Here is a 20,684-nt window from a genome sequence, read left to right as displayed (position 1 = left end):
GGGGAGGCTGGACCCAGGAGCTCTCTCGTAGCATGACGGGAGTTGTAGTTGAGGGGCGCCCCGGGAACGTTCCGGGTGACGCCTTCTGGTCCGGGGGCGGGCGAGCATAGCGTTCTTTGGCTGAAAGCAGCAGGAACTGGCAACCGGGAGGAGGCTCTAGCGAGGCCTGAAAGCGGCGCAGCCAGGCAGGGGAGGGGTTTCGGGGTGGGGGCGGCCAAGTAGCGCATCTGACATGCTGCTGGGGTCGTGACCGCTCGGGGTCCGAGGCAGGACCTGGCCAGATCCAGCCTGGAGGCCTCGCCTTCTTCGGGCCTAATCTTCAGCGGCCGGGTAGGCCTTGCCAGAGGCTCCTTTTCGTGCGGCCACCCCGGATTCCTGCCCTGATTTTCTGTCCGAGAGATGGCCTCGCCTAGCCCCCCGCCAGAGCCAAAGGTAAGTCGCCCCTCCGGGTATCCCCGTTCTCTCGCCGTTCCCGAGCTAGGCCGCGCCACCGCCCCCCCATCTCTCGGGTCGCGGTCTTGAGGGCCAGCGCGGTGCAGTGAAGCACCCCCTGATACACTGGGGCGCCGTTCGCGATCAAACTGACCACTGGCTCCGTTTTTCAAAAGTGACTTGATAAATCAGCTAAAGAAAATTGGTAATGCTCCAAACTATCGTTTTCATTTACGAGTGTTTCCAGGTGAGGTATCTTTTTTGATCCTCCCCTGTGTCTCCTACACCTGCCGAGATGCCTGGACCCAAAGTAGACGCTTGGAGAAATCTGAATTGAAACGGGTCTCAAGGCAGTGCTTGTAGAGAGAATCGAGTGGGGCAATAAGGTGCAGGAAAGTTGGGAAGGCCTTGGGGCAGCTTACTAAAATTCAAATACTAGGGCATAATGAGTAAATCAGAAAGCCTTATCCTTAGGTTCCTCAATACAGAGGACAAAGATTCAGCTCAGTTATCCTCTAATTTGATGTGCTTGTCTGAATTCTGTCGGTTCCCAGAATTGGGCCCCATTTGGAACTCTTAGTATCATGTTCCTCCTAGCCTACCGGGCCCTGACAAGTGATTGTTTCTGCTACTTTCAGTGGTAGAATTGTCCTTGAGACAAGAACTGACTACAGAAATCATACTGTTTCAGGGGTTGCTGACATTTGAGGATGTGGCTGTGTTTTTTACCCAGGAGGAGTGGGATTATCTGGATCCAGCTCAGAGAAGCCTGTATAAAGATGTCATGATGGAGAATTATGGAAACCTGGTCTCACTGGGTAAGAATCTGCTGTTTCTCTGATGAAAATATCTAAGAAACTATAAGAAATCAGAACACTTGAACTAGCACCGTACCAAACTGATTTGTTCCAAAGTTCTGAATCAAACCTTTCAGCCATGAATTGTTTCCATGACTCTCATCCCTACCGTTCTTGCAATGACCAAAATACAAGCTTTTCTGGCTTCCTATCTTCGTAATCTCATTCCCATATTGCTCTGTACTTTCCCTCCTGGCTCATCCTCCCACTGCTTTCCTCCCACCCCTTTTCACTCTGCCTTCTGGAGCCCCTGTTCCTCCTCACATAATGTTCCCTACCCCTCCTGGCCTTAACTGAAACCTGGCACTTTCCCAAGGACACCACTTCTCTGGCAGGGGCTGCTTATTCTCCTACATCCTCTTCCTTCCTCTCATCCTTTGTCTCAAGGCTGAAAGGGAAAAATAATTGTTCTCCTAACTTTTCAGTGCTGTTCCCAAAGCATTCGTCTTCCACCTTCAAACACAGTTTCTCTTTTGAGGTCTCAGCTGTCTTGCCCTACCTTCTCAATTCCTTTTCACTATCATCTGTCAGCTTTTTTTGGTTCCTCACATAGATTTTGTCACATTTCAGAATCTCCTCTTTGCTAACCCATACCATCGATAATGCTGTCATTACTTTAGCCTCACTGTATCTTGACCATATTGTCTTCAGGGACCCTGCTTTCCATTTTTATTCAGCACCTCACATCAATGATCCTACCCTCAATTTTGTCATTACAGGCAAATCTTAAACCCCAGTATCTTATACTTTGACCAATATCTTGTTTTTATTCAGGCAGTAGATGTTTATCGACTATAACTAAACAGGGGTTACCAAAACAGACATGATCTCTGCCCACGTGGAGCTTACTGTAAATTCTTACCTGTCTACTTTTCCTACCAAACCTATTCTTTTTTTTCCTTTAATAATTTATTTATTTATTTTTGTTTGCATTGGGTCTTCGTTGCTGTGGGTGGGCTTTCTCTAGTTGCGGTGAGCAGGGACTCCTCTGTTGCAGTGCGTGGGCTTCTCATTGCGGTGGCTTCTCTTGTTGCGGAGCACGGGCTCTAGGTGTGTGGGCTTCAGTCGTTGTTGCACACGGGTTCAGTAGTTGTGGCTCGTGGGCTCTAGATCACAGGCTTAGCAGTTGTGGCACATGGGCTTAGTTGCTCCGTGGCATGTGGGATCTTCCTGGATCAGGGATCGAACCCGTGTCCCCTGCATTGGCAGGCGGAGTCTTAACCACTGCGCCACCAGGGAAGTCCAAACCTATTTATTCTTAGTCTTTCCTGTTCCTTGACTTCTTTTTTCCCCCAGGCTCTCGACTGCCTCCTAACTTCACCTCCTTATCTAATCCATGGACCTATATATAAAATGATCACCAGCATGCTCTCTTGCCACCTTGTCTTTATGTTCTACCCATTCTGCAAACTTCAAATCCTGTACTGATTATAAAATCTGCCTTTTCTTTTCTCGTACCTGAGTTGCTAAACACAGCAAGAGAAATTTTTTATCCAAACGGATTGGTGCCCTGTATATATACATGGCTTTTCTTTCTTCTAGTCTCCACTGGGTTTTTACATTTCAGCAAATTTTTTATCATTGATTTGCTCATGCCCCTGTTCCTTTTAATGACTATTCCAAAAACTTGAGTTTTCCTTGGGTCCATCACTCAGTGGTGGACCTCACCTTCTGTTTCACAGAGAAGATAGTGGCCACTACACATGAACTCTCAAGTTTTCTGCCCCTCATTGCACACTTAAGGTTGCCTGTCTTCTCACATTCTCCAAGAATTTATCAGTCTTTTTTTTTTCTTATAGTTTCAGTCTCTATTCTTTCTCCCCTGGTACCTTTATTCTGATGACAGATATGTTCGTGGCTCTAGAACTCTCCTTTGAGCCACAGTCTCTCTTGCTGCTCCCTGTAACCTACTACTTGTTTGCTTCACAGCCAGATTTTTGTAAGAGTAGTTAAGGTGTGTTCTCTACTTCTTTACCTCCCATTATCTCTAATCCCCTTTTAGTGCCTCTACACCTTGCTCAGTTGTTTAACATTGGTGTGTAATAATCCAATTATCAAATGCAGTAGACTCTTTTTGGACTGTACTTAATTCTCTATAGATATTTGAAACTTTTTATTGCTTCCTTCTATCGCCTTGCATTCTCAGACTTCCTCTCAGACTATATACCTTCTTTGGCAGACCTTATTTACACTCAGGTCATCAGCTACTGCTATGTGATGGTATGTCCCAAATCTTAATCTCTACTTAAGAGAGGCAGTATGGAGCCTAACTGTCCAAGTAAAAAATCCTGATTCCACCACTTACTAGCCTTGTGACTTAACCTTTCTGTGCCTGTTTCTTTTTTTTTTAATATAAAATGTAAATAATAATAGCACTTACCTCTTAGGATTATTATGAGCATTAACTCAGTTAATATATGTAAAGCATTTAGGACACTGACCAGCATGTAGTAAGTACAATATAAATGTCAACCGTTATCTTCATCATCATTGTCATTATCTTCTCTGTTGAACTCCAACTTCTTAGTCATCTCCTTTTGAAGACCACATAAATAACTCAGATAATCCACTAAGATCTCAAGGGCCTCCTCTTCAGAATTAAGTACTCCTTTCTCTGTGGTATCTTGTATACGCTTCCATTGTTGAATTTATTTCAGTGTACTATAATCATTATGTTATTTCTCTAAACAGACTGATCTTCAAGAGGACAGTAACTGTATTTTTTTTTCATTTGATTCCTCCAGCACTTAGCAGAGAGCCAGGCATGTATTATATGCTTCTTAAATATTTGGGTGACTGAGTGAATATAATTTAAGACTCAATATCTTTTGACAAAATTATTGCATTAGCCTGTAAACTAGCCCTGTGCTTCCAGTCTCCCTTTATTCTAATATGTTCTCTTTACTGCCACCAAAGTGATTTTGTGTTATTAACTGCTTATGACTTTTGGTGATTTCTGACAGCTTAAAGGATAAAAATCTTAATTTTTCGTCCTACATACTAGCACCTCGTTATACAGCCCCTGCCTAGCTTTCTAGCCTCATCTGTTATTTCCAGGATACCACTTCAGTCTCCAGCCATGTCAGGCTAGGTATTTTTTTCCATTTAGCTATGGTATCTCTGAGTCACTGACAGCTTTTTCCACCCATATGGTGCCCTGGTTGATAATACCAGGCAAATGCCCAGCCTTGCCTGTGCCTAGTACTGTAAAATGGCAGTGAGCCCATCTGTGATCTCCTACTTTTAGGCTGTCTTCTTTATTGTAGCTGAAATACAGCTTTTCATCGGTTATTATTTCTCCCCTCACAGCCTGTTCGTCCTCCTCTGTAAACTCTATATCCATCCCCTTGATGAGTGCTCCCTTGATGAGAGATTACAATTATTAAAAACTATTCCATTATAGTGTTTTCCTCCACTTCATCCTGTTGCTCTACTTAACACAACTCATCTAGCTTTGTAATTTTGCCTCTTCAGTCATACCTATCCTTTCTATTTTTCTTTAAAAACTTGAGGAACTATGTTGATGATACAGCTGACAGCTCGATCTCTTAGTTCTTGATCTTTCAATTCTTTCAGCTGAAATAGACTTCTTTGGTTTTAATGACTTATCTCCAGACAACTTGAGCCAGATTGGACCTTGACAGAATTGGGAATTGCTGTACCTGTAAGACCTTAAATTCACTGTTTTCCTCCTTTAATTATAGGCTCTTTCCAATTATTTGTTCAACTACTCATTCATTCGATAAATAACTATAAAGCACTGTGCTAGGCCTAGGAATGCAAGTCCTTCCCCATTCTCTCATTCTTTTACCTAGAAAACTGAGAGGCAACTGTGTACTCTAGAAAAATTAGCTATGACCAGAGGATGGGAACATACAAGCACGGCAGATACCTCAGAAGGTGGTTATAGCTACCAAGCCCAGGTCTAATGGCTAGTCATTTCTAAGCTGCCATGTGTGGAAGCCTAGACTCACTTATTTTACCTGTCTTTCTGTTTGACCTATTTGTTTTCATGCTTGTGCCTCTCTGTTATATTTACTTCAGCAATACATTATATTTCATGTCTGGTAAGATTAAGTCACTCATATTCTCTTTCAGGGTATACAGTTGACCTTTGAACAACACGGATTTGAAATGCTTGAGTTCTCTTATACATTATTTTTTTTCACTAAATACGTAGTACAGTACTACACAGTCTGTGGTTGGTTGAATCCGCGGGTACAGAACCATGGATATGGAGGGCCAACTGTAAAGTTATATATGGATTTTCAACAGTGTGGAGGGTCAGTGCCCCTAACCCTCGTGTTGTTCAAGGGTCAACTGTACTTAACTAGTTTTCTGCATTCTTCTGGTTGAAATTTAGATTACTTGGGGTTTTTTAACTGGCTCGTGGGATTTTTGTTGGAATACAGTTAGGTTTGTTGGTTGGTTTGGGAAGAAATAAGATCCTTATAATGTTGACTCTCTTTGGCAATTTGGTTGACTCTATTTAATTGTCTATGTCCTTTAGAAAAATTGTATGGATTATTTTTATGAATCTTGCACTTCTTGTAGATACATTCCTAGGTTTTATGGGTTTTATTATCATGAAAAGCATATTTTATTTTTCTATAATATTTACTAACTGGTTATTCTTGGTAGTAAGAACCAGTATTTGTTTTATATGTCAGTCCTATTATCACTATTATATTTCATTTAATTCTTTTAGGAATTTTGGGTAGGCATTCATATCATCTGTGAATAATGTAATTTTGTATTATTCCTTTGAGTAAAACCCTGGAACAATATCCACTGGGTAAGCATTATGAAGAAACTTTACCTTCTCAAAAAGAACTTACAATCCAATGGAAAAGACAAAGTTAAAAGTACAGTGTAATAATACTATAATGCAGTCATGGACAAGGGCTGGTGATCAAAAACAGAGCGCTTAAATCATCTATTGGACTAAGTGAAGGCCTTATAGTTGCTTTGCACTGAATCTTAAAGAGAAACCAAGAGTTTCCCAAGTAAACAATGTTAGTGGACATTTCATAAATGAGATATGCCAAGAAATGGCATAAAAGACTAAAGCACAAGCAATTTGCCCACTTGAAGTGTGAGAGCATGGGTAGGAGGGTGAATTAAAGCTTAAGAGACCTCATGAAGTGCTGAGCATCATTGTGTAAAGGAATTTGATTTGATTTTAGAGATAATGGAGTGCTAGTGAATCTATAGGTGGTGACATGATTAGAATTCCATTTTATGAAGATCTCTCTGGATTCAGTGAAATAGATACAGCCTAAAGACAAGAGCCAAGGATTATTAGATGGCTTTTGCAATAATCCAAGGAAAACAGAGAGAGAAGGCAAATGCTAAAGAGCAGAATCATTGATTTTGGTGATTGATTAATGGTAAGAAAAAGGGAGAAATCTAGGATGATTTCCTGCTTTGGGACTTTAGTGTGATGGATGGTGATGCCTCTCAAGGGAAGATGATTAGAGGTGGAGACAGACATGACAGCAAATGATGATGGTCATGTTAATTGTGAGCTCTTTTTGAGACATTTAAGTGGCAGTATTCAGAGGATGTGTATATAGAGCAAGATAAGGATGTAAACATGGGTAACAATAACCTTAAACAGTTGACAAAGGAAGAAAAATACATGAGGGAAATGTATTAGAAAAGGACAAAGAAAAGAAGTAGGGAGGGACCTAGAATATAATAGCACAGGAACAAAAACAGTGTCAAGAAACAGGAATAGTCCACAGTATCAGATGCTGCTGAGTAAAATAAGGACTAAAAAATGCCCATTGTATTTGTTATTTGAAAGTCATTGGTGATTTAATGAGAAGTTTCTCTAGATTCTGGAAACAGAAATCAGATTTTATAGTAGGTTGTAGAATAGATTGAATGGGAAGAGGTTGGTCATTGAAAACATAGGAAACGGAGAGGTACAGTGTTAAGATTTTTTTCAAAGCTTGGATTTCACCTAGAAAAGGATTTCAGGTTTCAGGATAAAGTTGTATATATTTGTATGTTGGTAGGAAGGTGTCAATGGAGAATACAGATTGAAGAAAGAGGAAGAAATGGTAATAACTGAACAAGTGCCCAGAGGCAAGTGGGATCAAGAGAGAGTAGATGAATTAGCCTTGGATAAGAATGGGATATATCTTCATGTACCACTGAAGGTAATTTTATAGGTAGGAGGTAGAATGGTGAGGGAGTTCTCTCATACTTTTTCATTGAGTGAAAGAAAACACAGTGTACTGAAAGTGAATTTGAGAGAGAGCACTGTAAGTAGACTTAGGCAGAAATAAAGTTTCTTAGGGAAATAAGAAGTTTTTTTGGAATAAAATAATGACTGAAGTAAGTAAAAAGAAACTTCAAAGATGACTCCACAGTTAGAAGACTAGAAAATTGAAAGAAAAGAGGAAGTCTAAAAAGGGAAATTGTTTAGGGCCAAATATAAATTTGGTGGTGATACAATCTTCTCATGGAGTCATCCAACAGGCAGCAAGAGACAGAAAATCAGGAAAGAAGTCAGAGGCAGACTTAAGTGTCCTCTACGCTGCTTTGTTATATCATAGACCATTATGTTATCTTTCTTCCAACGCATGCAAGATTATCATTTCTCAGATGTCATGCAGACTCTCAGTTGGAAATAGATGGTTCCAACTTGTGCCTTATATCTTTAAAGCCATGAGAATTATGTATACTTGAAGATTGTAGTATTTGTGGTAGGTGAAGTCATAAGCTACCACAGACTGTTCTTTTTCTTAGTTTCTTCCATTAGCTCTAACCATGTTTCTTTTGTTTTTTTTCCTGTTTTTCTATATCATAGAGTCCATGGCACTTCAACCCAGTTTTTTAAAAGCCATTTGTCTCTTGATGTAGGAGCTATTTTACTTAATATTTTCTTTACCATATTATATTCTTTCCCCATTTGTACTTGTCACCCATTCCATTTGGTAGGGGGCTTCTTGCCTTATCTCTAAATCCTAACTCATTATACAATGCCTGGAATGCTTTTGATCACAATAAATAAATTCTTATTAATGAGTGAATTGTTGTTTCCCCTGGTTTTTGTCTTTTATCCTTCTCAGCATCATTTTATGTTTCTTTTCTGTCAGTTATTTGGTTTATTCACATTCCCATAACGCTACCTCATCCTAAATTTTCCTGAACCGACTGTTTTCTTCCCATGTTATCCTTTCTTCCTTGATAGGCTAGTTTATCCTGCCACTACTTGTTTTACTTCTTTGTTTGCCCATCTTACCTTGCATAATTCGCTGTTGATTTATCAGCCCTTCCTCCTTTCTCCTGCTGATGCATTTTGTGCCTCGTAAACACTCTTTTCATACGCTTTCTCCAAGAAAAACATTTCATCAGATAACTAATACTAAATATTTATATAGCTTGTACTGTTTGCCAGGTAGTTCTAAATGCTTTACATATATGAACTAATGTAACCATCACAAGGATGCTGTGATGTAGTAAACTACATTTTATGCACATAGTAGATCATTTATCTTAATTATCTTATTTTTCTGACAGTTTCTCCTTGCTGGCAAGAGCTAGGCTGATGTTTCTATTTTCCATTTATCATTCCAGATGTTTTGAACAGAGATAAGGATGAGGAGCCAACTGTGAAACAAGAAATTGAGGAAATTGAGGAAGAAGTGGAACCACAGGGTGTAATAGTTACAAGAATCAAAAGTGAAATTGACCAGGATCCTATGGGTAGAGAAACCTTTGAACTTGTTGGTAGGTTAGATAAACAGAGAGGAATCTTCTTATGGGAAATACCAAGGGAATCTTTGACCCAGGAACAAAGAATGTTCAGAGGAAACACTAGCATTATCCGTAAAAGACCAAATTCAGAAGAGAAATGTCATAAATGTGAAGAATGTGGAAAGGGTTTTGTCCGCAAGGCTCATTTCATTCAACATCAAAGGGTCCATACGGGAGAAAAACCTTTTCAATGTAATGAATGTGGGAAAAGTTTCAGTCGCAGTTCATTTGTTATTGAACATCAGAGAATCCACACTGGGGAAAGGCCCTATGAGTGTAATTACTGTGGAAAAACCTTTAGTGTGAGCTCAACCCTTATTAGACATCAGAGAATCCACACTGGAGAGAGACCCTATCAGTGTAACCAATGTAAACAGAGCTTCAGCCAGAGAAGAAGCCTTGTTAAACATCAAAGGATTCACACAGGTGAGAAACCCCATAAATGTAGTGACTGTGGGAAAGCCTTCAGTTGGAAATCACACCTGATTGAACATCAGAGAACTCACACTGGTGAGAAACCCTATCACTGTACCAAATGTAAGAAAAGCTTTAGTCGAAATTCATTACTTGTTGAACATCAGAGAATTCACACTGGGGAAAGACCCCATAAATGTGGTGAATGTGGGAAAGCCTTTAGATTAAGTACATACCTTATACAACACCAAAAAATCCACACTGGTGAGAAGCCTTTTCTTTGTATTGAATGTGGAAAAAGCTTCAGTCGGAGCTCATTCCTTATTGAACATCAGAGGATCCATACAGGTGAAAGACCTTATCAGTGCAAAGAGTGTGGGAAAAGCTTCAGTCAACTTTGCAACCTTACTCGTCATCAGAGAATTCACACAGGGGACAAACCCCATAAATGTGAGGAATGTGGAAAAGCCTTTAGTAGAAGCTCAGGTCTTATTCAGCATCAGAGAATCCACACCAGAGAGAAGACTTATTCATACAATGAAACCAAGGAAAGTTTTGATCCAAATTGCAATCTTATTATACAGCAGGAAGTCTACCCTAAGGAAAAATCTTATAAATGTGATGAATGTGGGAAAACTTTTAGTGTCAGTGCTCATCTAGTACAACATCAAAGGATCCACACTGGTGAAAAGCCCTACCTATGTACTGTATGTGGGAAAAGCTTCAGTCGGAGCTCATTTCTTATTGAACACCAGAGAATCCACACTGGTGAGAGACCCTATTTGTGCAGACAGTGTGGCAAAAGTTTTAGTCAACTCTGTAATCTTATTCGACATCAGGGTGTTCACACAGGTAATAAACCCCATAAATGTGATGAATGTGGGAAGGCCTTTAGCCGGAACTCAGGCCTTATTCAGCATCAGAGAATACATACAGGAGAAAAACCTTATAAGTGTGAGAAGTGCGACAAAAGTTTCAGTCAACAGCGCAGCCTTGTCAACCATCAGAAGATCCATGCAGAGGTGAAAATTCAAGAAACCCACGAATGTGATGCTTGTGGGGAAGCCTTCAATTGCCATATATCTCTTATTCAGCATCAAAAATTGCACACTACATGGATGCAGTAAACATAGAGAAATACTTAAGCTTGGTTTGACTTGAGACCAGCTACCCAAGTGCAGTTTCAGTATGGCTCAACGTGAGTCAAGATTTAGTGATAAAGCAGGTTCTCTTTGGCCTCAGGCAAATGGTTTCTAAAGGTTCTGTGAATAATAGACAGCTGCCCACAGGCAGTTGAAGATTTCCATTACTCTTTGTTTTGACGATCATAGAGAGGGACTCAATAATTTAAGCATCTTTCTTTTACAAATCTTTCAGCAGAGAGGTTAAACCCAGGTTCAGAGCACTTAGTTATAATTAATAAAGGGAGAAGAACAAAGTTACATTGGCATAAGGGAGTTGGAAGCAGCTGATGTTAGAAAACTAGCCTAATTGCTCAGAGTCCTCTGGCACCATAATATATGGTGGTTCTTTCAGTTCCATGACATGTTTGGCTATGCATGCCAAGTCCAATAATTAAGCATATGCTTAAGTTTTCAAGGAAACAAACCCCCCATTTTTTAAAAAACTGGCATCCAAAGCTTTTGTCATTGTCTAATCCAGTTGTTTGGCATGTGGGTTAAAGGCAGTTCCAATGCCATGTGGTTCCCAGATCTGTGAAATGAGTGGACCATTAATTTTACATATAAAGTAAATGTACAGATTATGTAATTAACAAACCTAGCAAAGGTGTTACCAAGGAGCCTTTGGGAGTGCCTTTTCTTTTTTCCCAAGATGGGCCCAAAAAGGTGGAGGAAGACACTGTTCTTTTTGTGCCCTCCAATCTGTGAAAGATATTTGTAGTCCTAGACAAATTAAATCTTATTCCTCCATTACCAGTAGCATGTGAAAGTGTAAATATTTTGATTACCAAGAGTTGGAAATAAAAAGACCTGGAGTCTATGCTAGGAAGCTGAGATATTTTGGTATTGCTTTGATTTTTATGGTAACTAGACTTTGCATGCAATTTTAAAATCTTTATTTCTGGTTCTAGGGCTTCCTTAGTTAATGGTTATTATAAACCTATTCATCTCTTCTAATCATTAAACCTGTTTTGTTTTTTGCTTTGTGTAAGAGTTATTTGTTACTCTAGTGTAAAATCTATCCTGTCAAATATATTACAGCATTTAAAAGTTAGAATCAAGGATTTAAAGGAAACTGCTCTCACTTGTTCTACCTCTGACTTGTTACCTTTTCTGGGATAGTTCAATTAAGGTTAAATCCAGGTTCTTTAGTTCCTGAGTATATAATTCCAAATCACCAGGACTCAGTAATTCTAATTTCCTAATAGTTTAAGCAAAAGACCTCACTTTCAACTATAACCTAGACATTCTAAACATCACCTCCAAACTTTCATCTTCCCATCTCTGAGTATGTGCGTATGTGTGTGTGCATGCACACGTAAATGTGAATGTTACGGTATGTGTAGAAATACACCTCTCTGTACACTTCTTATTCAAATTAAGTACTCATAGTTACCATACAGTTAACTTTTCAAAACAGAGTTTGTAACTCAGTGAATAGTACAAAAGGTAGCTGATAATGCACTTAATTTTTCAATAAAATTATCCTCCTGCCTTAAATCTCCCTGTTTTACTTGTTCTGCACCAGTGGTTCCCCAGCCCAGAGTCACAACTAATAATGAGGTTCTTAGAAATGCAGAGATGGAATCCTGTGTTCTGAAAAACACAAAGTGTATGTTTTCACTGCATGCACACAAAAACATTTCTCTGCTTTTTGCTGAAATTGCATTGTATCATATGATTGTCTTGCTGAGCAGAAGTTCTGGCTGTTGACCTCACTGTAATTTGGGGCCATGGTCATTTGAGATATTCCTAAAAGTAATTTTTAACATCCTTGAATGTGAATCTGGAGTGACAGCTCCAAACTCCTGTAACAGCGAAACAGTTCTTGCTTATGTATACAATTCATTGGCTGTAAAAATCATAGCCAAAAAAGATGATTTTTTTTTTTAAAGCAAGTACACTGCAGTATACACTGCTGTTTTACAACAAAAAGATAGAAATGTGCAGAGGACTTTAGAGAGGGATATGAAGTGCCAGAAGATGAGGGAAGGAGAAAGTTAAATCTTTCAAGAGGAAATAATGCCTAAGATGAGGCTAAAAGACAAGTACCAGGAAAGATGAATACTGTCTGAAGACGAAGTTGTGAGAGGATCTGGCAGCTACAGAGTGAACTGATTGCTTGGTGATGGGAATGTGGCAGGAGGTAAGGTGCCCATAAACAAGAGTTATAGTGCTAAAGAGATAGGACTTGATTTCTCCTGAAATCCTGTGGTAATGTTTTCCTTGTAGGTAAGTATGGTGTGTATAAGAAAAGGATGCATTTTAAGAATATAGCTCTGGATTTTCACAACTAAACCTCTATATAACTGGCACCCAGCTTAAATATTACTGGTATCCCAGATTCTTCCCTTGTGTACCTTTCCAAATACTACACAACACACATCTTGTGGTGCCTCCACTTTAACTCAGGAAACAATGTGGAAGTGAATAGGAGGGAAAAAATTGGCTCTTGACCTTTTTAAGATCTGGGGATCTTATCCTCAGGAAGTTCCACAAAGTAAGCATTCAAGGGCCTGTGGTTTCCGTGTTAACTTCAAGAGTCTCAGAGTAGTACTACTGAGAGATTGTGGTGTCTTTAAGGCAGTGGGAATGAAAGGAGATGAACTTGAGAAATACAGAGTAAAACCTGATTGCTAATTGGATGAGGAAGGTGAGAAAGAGTAAAGATGCAAGGTGGGTTTGGGTGGTTGGTATTCTTACTAAAAGGGTCGGGGAGGACAGTGCACCTGGTATGGAGTAAGGAATTAATTACTAAAGTTTTTGAGCGTGTAATGTTTGGCTTATCTGTGAGACAGACATGTCTGAAAATAATTGGAGATGTGGACATGGTGCACAGGGAAGATCTAGGTTAGAAATTGATTTAGGAATTCACGTGTTTAGACACAGAACTGAATTAAGTAAGATTTAAGGAAAAAATAAAGCAAGAAAAGAAATCCAGAGATGGAATCCTGAGGCCCACTCTTGTTTAGTGGATGGGCAAGATTCAAAGGAGACAGAGAGGAACAGCCAGAAGTATCAAAAACCCAGTACATAGTGATAACTAGGAAAGTGACCGAGAAGAGTGCTGCAGAGACATCAAAGAAAGGTTGAAGAGTGTCCTTTAGATTGGATTATTAGAAAGTCATTAATGAGTACTATAAGAACAGCTTCTGAAATTGGGAAGGGCCAGTTTTCAGAGGCTTAAATAGTGTCTGAAGAGTGTAGATCATCAATTCTCAAATACTATCAATTCATGGTGAAAAGTTTACTATTCTACATTCAAATGGTAAAAACAAGGACAATAGAGTAGCTTTGTAAAAAAGCTAAATTGAGGGCTTCCCTGGTGGCGCAGTGGTTGGGAATCCGCCTGCCGATGCAGGGGACATGGGTTCATGCCCTGGTCTGGGAAGATCCCACATGCCGCGGAGCGGCTAGGCCCCTGAGCCATGGCGGCTGAGCCTGCGCGTCTGGAGCCTAGGCCCGCATACCGCAAAAAAAAAAAAAAAAAAAAGCTAAGTTGATTCAAGAACTTAATCTTTTTCTGAAATAATGCCCCCCTTTTAAAATAAAAAAGTCCTTTCATGAAATAATAGTAATTTTGGCCTGTTGAATGTACGTCTTTAGTTAAAAAAAAATGGCAATCCTTTTTTGATTATTCGTCTTACTTAATTTTACTGGTCTGTAAAAGGGAATAAAAAGTAGATTGTGAATATGAGGAGGGATATAGATCAAGATTAAAGAAAAAAAGTATTTTTCCATTCTGAATAGATAGCCAGTTGAGGGAGAAGTTGAAGATAAAGGAGAGCAAATGGAAATTGAGTTATTAGATAAGCAAAAATGAATTTTAGCACTAATGGAAGGATTTACTACGGAGGCTTTCTTCCTCCCATTTGGGAGAAAAGGAAAGAGGACAGATTTAGTGTCTGGGGGAAGGGGAAGAAATAGAATACACCTGAGATGACCCAATTCCAAAAAATAGTCAAATTCATGTTTTGAGAGTCAGAGAAGGAGAGGGGTGGCCACCATGAGGGGTAGAGTTGGGAGCCTTGTCAATAGTAAAATTTGGAGTAGCAATTAGGGACAATGGAAGAGAGAACCAAACAAAAACTTGAGGAGGGCTTGTGGGGTTTTGTTTAGGGCCCCACTAAAGTAAAAGACTGAACTTTAAATGGCATTACTCAAATTCCTTATGTGAATTAACACATGGAACAATTTTGAAAGAAAATTAAGGTTAAAGTAGATGAAGCAAAAAAATATTAATTAGTATATCTTTTGGGATTCTCCAGAGAAGCAGAACCAATAAACCAATAGGATGGATGGATGGATAGATAGACAGATAGATAATAAGAATTGGCTCATGTGATTATGGAGTACAAGAAGTCCCATGGTATGCTGTTCATAAGCTGGAAAACTGAAAGCCAATGATGTAATTCACTCTGAGTCCAAAGGAGCTTAAGAACCAGGAGCGTTGATGTCCAAGGACAGAAGATGCATACCCCACTTGGGCAGAGAACAAATCTGACCTCATTCATTTTTGATTCAGGCCCTCAACAAATTGGATAATGCAAATCAGCATGGTTGAGGGCAATCTTCTTTACTCAGTCTAAGGACTTAAATACAAATCTCTTTCAGAAACACCCTCAACAGACACACCCAAAGACAATGTTTCACCGACATCCCTTAGTCTAGTAGAGTTGAAACATAAAATTAGCCATCACAGTAGGTAACAGTTAAAAATGAGGTGGAGAGGGTGTGGAGAAAAGGGGAACCCTCTTGCACTGCTGGCGGGAATGTAAATTGAAAGAGCCACTGTGGAGAACAGTATGGAGGTTCCTTAAAAAGCTAAAAATAGAACTACCATATGACCCAGCAATCCCACTACTGGGCATATACCCTGAGAAAACCATAATTCAAAAGGACACATGTACCCCAATGTTCATTGCAGCACTATTTATAATAGCCAGGACATGGAAACAACCTAAATGTCCAACAACAGATGAATGGCTAAAGAAGATGTACATATATACAACGTAACATTACTCAACCATAAAAAGGAATGAAACTGGGTCATTTGTAGAGATATGGATGGGCCTAGAGTCTGTCATACAGAGTGAAGTAAGCCAGAAAGAGAAAAACAAACATCATATATTAACACATTTATGTGGAATCTAGAAAAATTGTACAGATGAACCTATTTGCAGGGCAGGAATAGAGATGTAGACATAGAGAACGGACATGTGGACACGGGGGGAAAGGAAGGGTGGGATGAAATGGGAGATTAGGACTGACCTATCTGCACTACCATGCGTAAAATAAATAGCTAGTGGAAACACGCTATAAAGCACAGGAAGCTCAGCGTGGTGCTCTGTGACGACCTAGATGGGTGGGATGTGGAGTGGGGGGTGGGAGGGAGGTCCAAGAGGGAGGGGATATAGGTATACATATAGCTGATTCACTTCATTGTATGGCAGAAACTAACACAGCACTGTAAAGCAATTATACTCCAATAAAAGAAAAATAAATAAAATGAGCAGGTGAGGGAATTCCCTGGTGGTCCAGTGGTTAGGACTCGGTGCTTTTACTGCTGTGGGACTGGGTTCAATCCCTGGTTGGGGAACTAAGATCCTGCAAGCCACACAGCACGGCCAAAGTAAATAAATAAATAAAATGAACAAGTGAAAGGAGTCTTTGGTGGCAAGAAAAAGAAATTACTGTAATACTCCATTTCTCTGTAATTTTGATGAGTGAGGCCTTTCACTTTCATCTGTCTTCCTAAAGGAGGATGTCATCAGCAAATCTAGGGGCATACACAGCATACCCAATTGAGAATATTTTCTTGCAGAGTAAATTTCAACTTAAAAATCTAGTTCAGATATTCCAATCATTTTTTGAAGTTACTGTTCCTAATTTGTATTGGTTATCCTTCCTTCTCCACCTCCTTCAAAAATGTTTTGTGGCCTTGGGTATGGTAGGGGTGAGCTGATTGGTTTTTTCCGTTTTTTTTTTGGCTGTGTTGTGTCTGTTGCTGCGCGTGGGCTTTCTCTAGTTGCGGCGAGCGGGGGCTACTCTTCGTTGTGGTGCGCGGGCTTCTCATTGCAGTGGCTTCTCTTGTTGCGGAGCACGGGCTCTAGGCACATGGGCTTCAGTAGTTGTGGCTCACAGGCTTAGTTGCTCTGCGGCATGTGGAATCTTCCCGGACCAGGGATTGAAACTGTGTCCCCTGCACTGGCAGGCGGATTGTTAACCACTGTGCCACCAGGGAAGTCTGTGGGTTTCTTTTTAATTAAGGCCATCTCTATAACCTTGACGCACGGACAAACAGAAAAAGGCCAGATACATTTACTTTACTGCACAAATGGTACAAGTCCAATTAACATGTATTTTTTAAAATATCTGCCAGGTACTATGTTAATAGTATAGGTATTATTAGTTGCATAGTGGCATTCAGCAGTCCTTTATTCTCTTCACTGGGGAGTAAATAGCAAGTCATATGTATTCCATAGCATAAAGACTGGGTGTAAAAAAATCACCCAGCTTTCCAAGACACATAGTTTAGATACATTTTGTACAAATAAAACATAGTTCATATCTTTGCCTGTGCTATTTCCAGTCCAGGAGCCATGTTCTCAAGAACATACTTCTGATGTCAGTCCAATGACTAAGATAAACCTCTATATCACATTGACAGTCATTGTGTCCCTGGATCCAAGAACTGCACTCTGACTTCTTTGGCCTGTAAATTCCCCCAGGGTAAAACCAGGGCAGGACAAGGAAAAGTTGCAAGTGGCTGCATAAGAATGCCTTGACCTTGGATATCGTAAGAGAGAAGGGTAGAATTCTCTGACACATGAGACCTCGGGCTACAGCTTAACCCTGGTTGTTGTGAACTGCTGGAAGAATTGGTGCTATGGTTAGAATATGCTCTATATTTCACTGTGCCAGCATACTCAAAGGGCTGAGTCTATGCATGTATGTAAGCCTCTTTTTGAGAATTAGATGTAAAAGAATTTTGAATTTTCATTTGTCTCAGTGCTTGCCTCTCAAGTTCCAGTATAACAGAGACTTATTAGAATGCTAAATAGCTATGCTACGCAAGGAGAGTTTAGGGGCGTTGTTTTCCCCAATCTAAAGATGTCACATCCACTCACTGGCTTCCACCACCAAGAGGCTAGGCCCTATGTTGAATTGTTATGATGCACACTTAGCTGGCTTCCAGTTTCCTCCCAATCTTCTACATTCTAAAAACTAATTTTCAGCAATACCCTCTATTATGTTATTCCCTGCTCAAAATTATTCACAGGTCCCTATTTCTCATTACTTCAAGGCAAAACTTTTCATAAAATCCCTGTCCTATCTACCCTCCCACTCTACTGTGCCACTCCACTTGGCCTCACCATTTTAACCTAATTTCCCATAATTTCCCCAAAATACACAATCTGAACTCTAGTCAGGACACAGTTTTCATCTTCACTTCCACTCAAATGCCTGTGCCATTCTTCAAGAGCCAACTGACAGAGAAAAATATATTTATTCAAGACTTATATATCTGGCACTTTGCATAAAATATTGCTAACCTCACAGCAACGCTATTTTATAGATGGGAAAACTGAGACTCAAGATCCCAAGATCATATAACTAGCAATAAACTGTCTGCAATTCATCCCACCTCCTTTGATTTCGGCACCTTGCCTATGCCACTGTAATTTAGCACATTACTGTATACGATTTTGTTTCTTAACTGTATCCTTGCCTTCCTCAACACAGTGGTAAGCATACAAGGACCATGTAGTATCTTTACAGCACCAAGCATACAGTAGTGCTAAATCAATACTTGCCGACTGATTTTATATATGTCTACATATACTGACACCCAGTACTGAGTGTTAGACTATTTCAGGAGCCTTAGGACCGAGTATGTTACAGCTAGAAAACCATACATGAGTAATGAAAAAAGAGCTGTAACTGACTGTGTCGAGCTTTGCCATTACTCCTGTCTCAATTCATCCTCTCTAGAAAACAGGCTTAGAGAATTGGTAGCATTACATGAGCCCTCAGGGCTCTACTGAGCATGGATAGTTCATCTGTTACTCTAGAAGCATGGCAGATATTGTTCTAAGGACAGGGTTCACAATTTTTTTTTTAATTTTTAATTTATTTTTTTATATAGCAGGTGGTTTAAATTCTTTATCCAAGAGCTTTGAGGATATAAGTGTTTTGGAAATCTGTATCTTTCATATTTTAGAGAGCAAATATATGTTTATGCTATACATTGTATAACTCCCTCTATAGGATCTGAGTCAGCATCTAAGATCAGACACATCTCTGCTTCCCATCAAGTGGAATCAAGATGACAGCCTTGAGTCAGGGTTTGCCATCAAATAATTTCCTGCAAACTTTTGAGAAAATTTTTGGTTTTTACAGCTTTTTGGATTTCAGAATTGTGGACAAGGGATTTTGAACATGTAATTGAGATGTACTGATTCATTTAATCTCTCAATAACTTGCAATACTATTATTTTGGAGCTGAAGAAACTGAACCACAGAAAGGTTGTATAAGGTGTCCAAGGTCACATGGCTAGGAAGCAGCAGAGCCAGCGTTTGAACCTAGACTGTCTGACTCCAAAACCTGTGCTTTTCACCACCAAGAGTACTGCCTCCCCAGAGGACTTTGCAAATCACACTAGCCTAAGTCTCACCTACTGTTTATGTGACCTTGAACAACTGCCCTAGCACAATGAATGCCAGTTTCCTCCACTGCTGCTGTGAGTGAAATGTAGATGTCAGCTGGAGTCTTTTACCCCAGGACAGCTAGACCAGATAGTCTCGAAGTTCCATTCCTGATTTGCCTAAAGCCTGCTCCAAGATTTCTGCAAGTTTTAGAGGCTTATATTCTCATTGTCACAGTTGGCTTGTGCTTCTGCTAAATCAATTCACATTATGAATCATTATGAGTCATCTCAGCATCTTGTTTTTGTAAAGGATGATGTGGACTCATATGTGGAACTCAGCTCTCCCTCTCAAGAAGACAAATATGTTTATACGGTTGATATTTCTCCCGTTCTCAAAAGTCTTTTAGTCACTTCCCCACAATTCCACATTGCCCTAGCTTCTCCCTGCCTTTTCTCTTTCCCCTCCTTTCTCATTTCTTCCTTTCTCCTCACTCATTTTCCTGCCCCTTCCCTCCCTTCTCTCCCTCTTCCTTTGCAGAGCAAAACCAAATTCCTCTTTTATTTCTCCCAGCATTTAGTAATTTTTTCTTGGCCTCGGCTTTTGCTCCTTATGCCTTCAAGGTATCGTCTTCTCCCAGTGAATTATCGAAGTGTTTTCTCACGTGAAGGCAGTTCCTTTTCTAAGAGTTCCTTCCCTTTTGTCACCCTGTGATGTCCAACCTAAATGTCACCTTCTCCCTTTCTGCAGCCAGCCATACTGACAGACTCTCCTCTACACTTCCCAACCCCCAGTCAATGGCATTTGTGTTTCTGGCTTAGTCACTCAAACTTAATTGTCTGGTATGCAAATACCATGGCTACCCTAAAGCTGAAACTTCTTTTAATTACTTTCAGTGCCTACTACCAGGTTTTATTTTTAGTAGGTGTTCAATAACTACTAGAATAAATCTGACAGTGTACCAAAAGCTAGGACGTAACTAATATATTCACTCAGTGATCACACAGTTAATAGGAACTGCAGTCTGTAACACTTGTCTTCATATTACCATGAGTGAAGGAAATTACTGGGGTTGAGGTTTCAAAGACAACTGTAGTGCTTTAGTCAGGAAAATATATCAGACGATAGCCAGGGAAAATGCATTATATAAATCCTCATGCTGAGTGAAATGTAATTCTGCCTTGACCAAAAGACATAAATAGCTCAGCCTTGATTATAAATTCATACCCAACCCATAAATGAGAATCTGAAAGGTTTCTTTACAACTTAGGGTCAGTGATGCTGAATAAACTCTAGATAAAAATTTTCTGGCAGAAAAGCTTTGTCACCCCAGGTGTTACCAGCATTTAGGACAGCTTAGCACATCAACTACTTGCTGACT

At 39.9% G+C, this 20,684-nt stretch overlaps 1 protein-coding gene across 3 annotated transcripts; it reads left to right on the top strand.

The window, feature by feature from the left end:
• The first annotated feature begins 15 nt into the window (after positions 1–15).
• On the top strand, positions 16–11,645 carry ZNF189 (zinc finger protein 189). Of its 3 annotated transcripts, none has more exons than XM_030829867.3 (3): positions 16–432; positions 1,124–1,250; positions 8,880–11,645. In XM_030829867.3, the coding sequence occupies exons 1-3, from the start codon at positions 400–402 to the stop codon at positions 10,598–10,600; spliced, it is 1,881 nt and encodes a 626-aa protein (XP_030685727.1). In that variant the 5' UTR covers positions 16–399; the 3' UTR covers positions 10,601–11,645. The 3 variants fall into 3 exon arrangements, with proteins under 3 accessions (XP_030685727.1, XP_030685729.1, XP_030685728.1); XM_030829869.3 differs by having other exon boundaries at positions 17–432; positions 1,169–1,250; XM_030829868.3 differs by having other exon boundaries at positions 17–432; positions 1,166–1,250.
• Positions 11,646–20,684: the final 9,039 nt, after the last annotated feature.

Source organism: Globicephala melas, chromosome 6 (genome assembly GCF_963455315.2).
Source record: "Globicephala melas chromosome 6, mGloMel1.2, whole genome shotgun sequence".
NCBI lineage: Eukaryota > Metazoa > Chordata > Mammalia > Artiodactyla > Delphinidae > Globicephala > Globicephala melas.
The sequence above is the reverse complement of the archived record's forward strand: the minus strand, read 5'-3'. Positions and strand labels throughout refer to the sequence as shown.

Excerpts from the sequence above, each read along its gene's own strand:
- ZNF189 (XM_030829867.3), top strand. The coding sequence starts at position 400 with ATGGCCTCGCCTAGCCCCCCGCCAGAGCCAAAG. Across the intron at positions 433-1,123 it reads GCCCCCCGCCAGAGCCAAAG|GGGTTGCTGACATTTGAGGA; the intron begins GTAAGTCGCCCC and ends ATACTGTTTCAG. Across the intron at positions 1,251-8,879 it reads TGGAAACCTGGTCTCACTGG|ATGTTTTGAACAGAGATAAG; the intron begins GTAAGAATCTGC and ends TTATCATTCCAG.